At 51.1% G+C, this 8,648-nt stretch overlaps 1 protein-coding gene across 1 annotated transcript in view; it reads right to left on the reverse strand.

Annotated features, from left to right (window-relative positions):
* FAM174B (family with sequence similarity 174 member B) overlaps window positions 1-8,410 on the reverse strand; it is a 28,225-nt gene extending 19,815 nt beyond the window's left edge. Inside the window, exon 1 of the mRNA XM_036278150.1 lies at window positions 8,097-8,410. Within this exon, the coding sequence (XP_036134043.1) occupies window positions 8,097-8,410 (314 nt within the window). The remainder of the gene's footprint in view (window positions 1-8,096) is intronic.
* Between the last annotated feature and the right edge of the window lie 238 nt (window positions 8,411-8,648).

An 8,648-nucleotide genomic window follows, 5' to 3' on the forward strand; every position in this document is an offset into this window, starting at 1 on the left:
GGAATTCAGAAGTCAAGGGAGGTGGGGTCTTATAAGGGGTCCTATGTGTCCAGGCAGCCTTTAGCAGGCTAGAGTGTCACCAATTTCCTCTTTAAATGGCTCAGAAACAGGTGCACCTGCCTGCTTCTTTGGGCCATATGACTGTATCCTCATTTGCAGGCAAGACCAAAAGGTTGGGTGTGAATTGCATCTGTTTTCAGACTGGCAGGGCATTTGGCTGCTTAAAGGTGAGCCAAGGACTTGGTTGACTCCCTCTCATTCTAAGTATCTCGGCAGCTTTTGGAGGCGTGTACTCTAATGAGTCAAAGAAAACAGATGCCCAGAAAGGTACAGTAACTGCCCACGTCAGACAGCCAGCAGGCCTCACAGCCAGTACCCTCAGGGTTTTGCTACCTTGGCATGACCGATATCTTGGGCTGCATCATTCCTTGTTGAGGGGGCTGTCCTGTGCACAGTAGGTGTTCAGCAGCATCCCTGGTCTCCAAACACCAGATGCCAGTAGCCTCCCCTCCTCACGTAAGAACAATAAAAAATGTCTCCACACACTGCCCAGTGGTCCCAAGGGGGCAAAAACCTCCCCAGGTAAGAAATAGCTGAGAGACCTTATACTTCCCATGTGCCATGATTTTTTTTTTTTTAACTTGATAGAGAAATGAATCAAGGGCACACTCTCTATCCCCTTAAAAATCTGGCCGTGCCCTGATGGATTTGGCTCAGCGGTTAGAGTGTCGACCCATGCACCGAAGAGTTGTGGGTTCGATCCCCATCAAGGGCACATACCTTGGTTGTGATTTGGTCCCTGGCCTTGGTTGGGGTCATGTGGAAGGCAACCAATCAATGTGTCTATCTCACATAGATGTATTTCTCTTTCTTTCTCACTCTCCCTCCCACTCTATCTGAAGATAAACAGAAAAATATCCTCAGGTGAGGATTATAAAAAAAAAATCTGGCCCTGGCTGTTTTTCTCAGTGGTTAGAGCATCAGCCCGCGGATCATAGAGTCTAGGGTTCTATTCCCAGACAAGGGCACATGCCTGGGCTGTAGGTTCAATCCTCTGCCCCAGTCAGATCATGGGGGAGGCAACCAATTGATGTGTGTCTCTCACATTGATGTTTCTCTCTTTCTCTCTCTCCCCCTCTCTCCCTCCCTTCTACTCTATCTAAAAATCAATGGTGAGGATTAACAACAACAACAACAACAAAATCTGGATTTTTGCTGTATTAGATTTAACACTCTCTCTTCACTGTGCAGCATAAATTTAACGGGGCGAGGGGGGGTACTGGATGAAAGTGGTCAAGTGTACAAACTCCAGCTATAAGACACGTGAGCACAGGGATGCGGATGTAACCACAGTGTGATGACTGGAGCTAACACTGCTCCAGGTATATTTAAAAGCTGCTAAGAGAGTAAAGCCCAAATGTTTTCATCACAGAAACAAACACACACACACCACATTCTTTTCTTTTTTTTTATATCTATCTGAGATGATGAATGCTAACTAAACTTATTTCACAATATATGTAAGTCAAGTCATTATTCTGTACACCTTCAACTTACACAGCGCTGTATGACAATTGCATCTCAATATAAGTGGGGGGAAAAGAACAGCTACTAAAAATTTAAATTAAATTAAGAGGAATGTGTTTCACTCCATAGCTTTTCCCCCAATTCAAAATCTTGGTCAAACAACCGAAAATGACCTCCTAAAAAAAAAAAAATGACCTCCTGCCCTGGCCAGTTTGGCTCAGCAGTAGAGCGTTGGCCCACGGACCAATGAGTCATGGGTTCAATTCTGTCCAGTTCGTCCCCGGCCCTGGTCAGGGTTGTACAGGAGGCAACCAGTTGACGTGTCTCTTTCACATCGATGTTTCTCTCTCTCTCTCCATCTCTCTCTCCTTCCTACTCTATCTGAAGATAAATGAAAAAATATCCTCGGGTGAGGATTAAAAAAAAAAAGGCCCCCTGAAAAAGAAAAGAAAAAAAAAGACCTCCTGAAAAAGAAAAATGACCTCCTGAAGTCAAACAAACTCCATAGTCCCTCAAAGTCAGAGAAAGGGACTGAGTCTTCTAACCACGGCTCTGTCCAAAGCTCCAATCTACTAAAATTATACTGATGTACTGTACAAACGAGCAATCATGAAAAACATTTCAGAATGGTAACTTTCCCCAAATCCTAACAGTATTAAGCTTTTATATTCTCTCTTAATTTTCATTCTTATTACAGATGTCCATGCACAGACAATGGAAAATTGGGGGGATTCCAGGCTCAGCAGGAAAGTTTGCATTCCCTTTCAAAGACCTGGCCGAGTAAAGTAACTAGGCTTCCCTGCTTCGGACATCGGCAGGACATGTTGGTGAGCATCTTTAACGCCGATGCACGTTGAGACAGCTGGGCGAGGTCAGATCACCTAGAATTCGTCTTCCTCTCCATCTCCCAGGAAGCACCAAAACAAACCCTCCTTTCAGATCAGCGGAGTTTACAGAGCTTTTGAAAGAAGAGGTGGCTGGGCACACAGCCAACGCAGATCTGGGAGCATGGTGGCCTGGGCAAGAGAGCTGGAGACTCGCCAAGACGGGGAAAAGGTTACCCAAGAGGAAATCTTTCTGACTTGTCTCCACCTTCTTTGTAAGACACCAGAGTCAAGTTCGATGACCCCTGATCTCAAAGAGTAAAGTTAGACTAAGGAGGTACATGGGGCCAAAGGTACTGGGAACAGCGGCCACCGGGGTATGTGTCATCCCTGAATCCATGCTACCCCAGCAGATGCTCCAGCATCAAAAATGGGAGGAATCGGAGTTTTCTACTTACTAGGCACGGAGTCCTTGTTCATTCCCTCCTAGTTCTCAGGCACACGTTGAGGGACGGCACAGGGCTGGGGGAAGGCTTCCTCGTGAACTGGGCAGAACTGCACGTACGAAACACACGCACACCACTCTCTCTCGCTAGGGGCACTCGGCCTTCAGACCCTCGTTCCTTCCTTCCAATTCTGTCTCATCTTAAAATAGCTTTCCTTCATGATTAAAATACACGAGAAAGATATAAATAATTCTGCAGATGGGGAAATCTTATGGATTAATAAGTATGAGAAGAGACCGCTGCTCAACCTCCATAGAAAATGGGGAAAGGCGCCTGGCCGGTGTGGCTCAGTGGTTGAGCGTCGACCCACGCACCAAGAGGTTGCTGGTTCGATTCCTGGTCAGGGCACATGCCCAGGTTGTGGGCCTGATCCCCAGTGGGGTGCGTGTGGGAAGCAAGCAATCGATGTTCTCTCTTATTAATGTTTCTCTCTCTCTCTCCCTCTCCCTTCCTCTCTCTAAAGTCAATAAAGAAAAAAAAAAAATTTAAGAAAATGGGGAAAGGCAAAACAAAGCAGAGAGACACCAAATCATACCCATTTGGTTGGAAAAGCTTAGCAAGTCTAATAATACTAATAAGTACTGGATGTGATGGGAGGACCTAAGAGCCCACAGGCACTGCAGATGGGAGGGTAAACTGGCATATACCCAAGGACATCGAGTATGTGCACCCCGGGACCTAGAAATCCCACTCCTGAGTGTACTCTCTGGATGCTCTTTGTTGTTTTTTTTAATCCTCACCCGAGGACATTTTTTTCATTTTTTGTTCGGACACATTGGGAGGGAGAGAGAGAGAAACATCGACGTGAAAGGGACACATCGAGTGGCTGCCACTCACATGACCAACCAGGGCCGGGGACAAACTGCAACCAAGGTACGTGCCCTTAGCGGGAACCGAACCTGGGTCTCTCTGGACCGCAGGCCGACGCTCTAACCGCTGAGCCAAACCGGCCAGGGCTCTGGATGCTCTTATCCAAGTCCTCAGGAAGACACACCCAAGGATGTGGGAAGGAGCTGAGTATACAGACAGGGAGAGAAATAATGAGTCGATGTCCATTTTAAGGAAATTCAGACAGTGTAGAAATGTATCATGAATAATAAAGACATAATAAATAATCTACACATTCACATGTACACATACATATACACACATTGATTGATTTGCACATTCACATATATAATTTATTTAGCTGGTCAGTTTAACTCAGCGGTTAGAGCATCAGCCCACGGACCAGAGAGTCCTGATTTCGATTCCAGCCAAGGGCACGTGCCTCAGTTTCCTGGCCCTGGTTGGGGTCGTGCAGGTGGCAACCAATCAATGTGTCTCTCTCACATTGATGCCTCTCTCTCTCTCTCTCTCTCTCTCCCCCCTACCTCCCTCCCTCCTGCTCTCTCTGAGGATAAATGTAAAAATATCCTCGAGTGATGATTACAAAATTAAAAAATAATAAATAAATATAATTTATTTATTTAAATGAGCTCACACTAAACATGTGTTTTATAACCTGTTCCACTCAACAATATATAGTGAGTATTAGAGCAACACCATTATTTTTAACAGCTATACAGTAGTCCAGTAGAAGGATTACCATAATTTCTTTAACCAATTGTTGGATACTTAGGTTATTTAAACCTTTTGCCATCGGATACACCTGTTCTGAATGTCACTGCCCATGCATTTTTGCTTCCTCTCCTAATTAATAAAGTTAGAAGCAAAGAATATGTATCACAGTGAAAAACGTGTGTGCCTTAGGAATGGAATTGCTTGGTTAAAGTTGTTTGTTTTTTTCACTACAATACACATTGTTTGCTTCTAATTGTAAGTTTCCTTGGATCCACATTTTATCTATTGTCTGCCAAAGTGACTCCTTCAGGGAAAAAGACAAATGGGCTAGCATTGCCACTTTATAAGTAATAATAGTACACTTCTCCTCCTTTATCTACACTGCTAAGAGAATGAAAGACCACCCTTCAAACAAATTCCTCCCTCAAAGGTTTCTAGTATCAACCCGGCATCTCGTCACAGAGGACATCCTGAGAGCATCGGCGATGTAAACTACTTAGAAGTTCAACATTCATTTGCTAAAAATATCTTTATTAGAAGCCAGCTGGTGCCTGTAGCCACAGTAGGTGTTAGATGATTAAGGCCCAGCCCTGCCCTTGGGATCCCTCCGCCTCCTACGGCAAAGGGACATGTTCAGTGACACTCTTGACTCCACGTAGGAAATTAAAAACTCCAGTGTGTTCTGGGAGCGCTGGATGGGGCGGGGGGGGGAGGGGGACGGGGGGTGCTGGCAGGGTAGCTTCTCACAGGAAGCCATGCAGGCGGGCAAACAGCAAGGAGCTGGCAGAGTGTTCTTGGTGGCGGAGGGAACTGCAGGCAGCGGGTCGGAGTAGGGCAGAACATGCAGGCCCCAGGCCCCCTCTGGAGAACCCCTGGAAGTCCAGAAGGGCTGGAGCAGCGGGTGGAGCCAAGACAGGGGCTCAGGAGGGAAGCAAGGCCCTGGTGGTGAAGAGCAAGCTTGCCCACATGCTAAGAAGAGGGCAGAGGGCAGGAGCAGGGGCAGAGTTGATGGCAGAAGCACCAGACCGAAGGCTATTGCTACGGCTATTGCTACGGTTCAGAAGCAAAGTCGGGAAGCAGGACAGCAGATGTGCTGGCAGGTGGAGAAGCCTCCACCGGTGAAAGGGTTGTGGGCCTGGGTGAGCAGCCTTGGGGTGGCTGGGAGGCGGAATGGCCAAGAGAGGTAACCGCCTGCTAAGAGGCTGGGAGAGGGGGCAGCAGAGAAGGGTGCCCCGCAGGCCTCTGGGAACCCGATGGACTGAGCCTGCAGAAGACCGTCGGAAGGAGTATGGCCACAGTGCAGACCACCGGGCAGCGGGTGGGGCACTGGGCTGCCTCCGCCACAGACTTGTAGAGTGCTCTAGACTCCAACAGATGGCTCACTCCCGCCCTGAGATACAGCTCTCTCCTCTGCCAGGAAGCATATGGGGACTGTGTACCATCCAGGCCCTTCCCAGCTGTAAATGCCATAGTTCCTGCCACATCGGAAGCCAGAGTGGCAGCTGTCCACCTGGGAACTCACCGCAACAAGACCGCCTTCCCAGGAAGAGGCGGCAGATCACATGGATAACCAGCTTCTCTATGGAGTCAGAACCTTTGCCCAATACTCTGTCCCCAAGCCAGTGAGGACCCATCCCTGCCAGGCCTGGGTCCTGCTCTTCCACTCAGACACACGGCGCAGGGCTCTCACATCTGGCCGCATGCTGCCTGCTTTCCCCCCCACTCCTGGCTAATAAGGAGCAGACTGGCAAAATAGTTCAAATACCTTCTTTCAAAGTACACCGCCTTGTGGGCTCAGAGGCCTATTTTGAGCTAGATGTTTAAACCCTCAGGCTCAGAGTTGCTCTAGGACCAGCGTTCACTCCAGATGCACAATCAGGGCATCGGGGAAGGATGATGGAGCATTGAATGCCAGGCCAGTGAGGCGGATGGAGACACAGGGCTGTCTCTAAGATAGTCTAAGATAGGAACTGGACAGTAAACCCAGCCCCCCGCACAGCCGCGAGAAGGGCTGTATGGAGGATGAACAAGGCCAGGGCTGGGGGAGGCCAGAAAAGGAAGCCTTAGCCTCACTTGGATGTCCAGGGAGACTACAGAGGAATGGCATGGAAGCTGGGATGCAGTCATAGCGGGCGTGAAGGAGGAATGGCCCAGCCCAGGAGTGGAGAAGCACAAGCCAGCACTGTAGACTGTAAGAAAAGGAGCAGGTGACAGACAGGAGGCTTGGGAGGGCTGATGGCCACAAGGTGGGCTGGAGTCAGTTTGTAAGGGCCCCGAATGCCATGCCCAGGTAACGGCCACAGGGAGCCACTGAGGCTGGTCAGCAGGGAAGCATGGGCAGGGGGAAGGCTGCGGTGAAGAGGGGGACAGTTCGATTCCCACATGAAGGAGACCAGCACAGGATGGAGGGGTGGAGAGGGGGGCACAGTTCCCCGTTCTCCATTTTCTTAGGTCCATTAGCATTTAATCCTATAGACCCACAAGGAAACACCTTGACTCAAAGTCACACCGCAACAGCAAACCTACAGCTAGATCCCCACCCTGCCCTTCCAGGTCTGGTTTCGGCTCCTGTTGATGAAAATGCTCCCACAGGGAAAGCAAGCCCCTGACCCAAAACCTCCAACAGCTGATCAAACACCCTAGCACACTGTGTACACTCGGAAGGGGAGGGAATGGGCAATGAGTAATCACACACACACACACACACACACACACCTCTATATTACACAGTGGCCCGCCGGAGTAACAGAACACATTTGGTTCATTTCCTACAAGACAGGATTTCCCAGTTATTAGGGGAAAATCTCCGCCTTGCAGCCAATGTAGCTCTCTCCATCTCATTACTCCAGGGACCTGGGCATCCTTCCCAATTTCCCAGACACTTTCTCCCTGAACATGAGCAACCTACAAAAGCTTCTCCAGGATCCCTTAGGCCCGTGGAATCTTCACTGGGCCAACTCAGTCACGCAGCAACATAGTCGAGTTGTCTGTGTCCCCCACTAACAGAAAGGAGGCCACCAGGAGTCACCAAGCGTCCTGAAGCCCAGCTCCCAGGCTGGGCACAAAGTGAACCTCCAACAGGCGTCCTGCAGACACCCCCACATCCCACACCCTGCTTCTTATGGTAGCACAAGGAAGGAAAATTTTTAAAAAGGCAGATTGGGGGTAAGGGAGCCTCAGAGAAGGAAGGGAGGGGTGGCCAGGTGGGTAAGGTTGAAGTCTGACGGACCCGGGTTCAAATTCTACCCTCTCCACTGAGTTTACTTGGATAAACTATTGTGCCTCGCGGGAAATTTTTTTTCCTCATCTGTGAAATGGGTATAAAAATAAATTCCGTGCAATGTTATCCATAGACAGCTGGAGCGCTGTTGTTAGTGTTACGCATTCACAAGGAATTCGAGGGAACTGGAATTCAATATTTATTTTATATGTATATGGGTAAAGGAGGAGAAGATTCCTAAAACGTTCCCAGGCAAACCAGGCGAACCCAGGCATCAGGGCGGGCAACGCAGGGAGCGGGGTGGATGGAGCACCCCAAGGCACCTGGTGCACCTGGGCGGAGCAGAGCCGCGCATTCCGAGCAGCTGGGCGCGCAGGTGGCGCGGGCGCGGGCAGCAGCCGGGGGTGGGCGGTGCAGGTGGACCCGCGGGGGAAGAAGAGGGGCGTCTGCACCCACCTGAAGACGCGCAGCAGCAGGCAGGCGATGAGGAAGGCTGTGAAGGCGCACGCCACGATCACGGCCGCCTTCAGGGTGGGCAGGTCGCGGAGCAGGCTGGAGATGCGAATCACCAGGGCGTCGCCGCTGCTGTTGGAGCTGCCGCCGCCGCCCCCTGGCACTGGCGCGTCCCCAGACGCGGTCCGAGTGGTGTTCGCAGGCCCCGAGCGGGGCGGGGGGCGCTCGGGCTGCGGCGCCACGGCGGACTGGGCACGGCTGGCACGGGCGGCCGGCGCGGCCAGGAGCACGAGCAGCAACAGCGGCGCGGCGCGCATGGTGCGGGCAGGCGGGCGCGCGGTGCCCGGCAGGGCGCGCGGCTAAGCCCGGGTCCCGCACCCGCGCCGAGGCCTGCACCCGGGGCTCCTGCGGCCGAGGCGGCTGCGCGGTGTTTGGCAGGAAACTGCGGCGCCCGGAAGAGCCCGCGCCGCCGCCGCCGCCGCCACCTACACGTTGCACCGAGTCATTCGACGGGCCGCAGCCCCACGTGGGCGGGGCAGGCCACCAGGCCGGGGT

Source organism: Molossus molossus, unplaced genomic scaffold, assembly GCF_014108415.1.
Source record: "Molossus molossus isolate mMolMol1 unplaced genomic scaffold, mMolMol1.p scaffold_m16_p_24, whole genome shotgun sequence".
NCBI classification, from domain to species: Eukaryota; Metazoa; Chordata; class Mammalia; order Chiroptera; family Molossidae; genus Molossus; species Molossus molossus.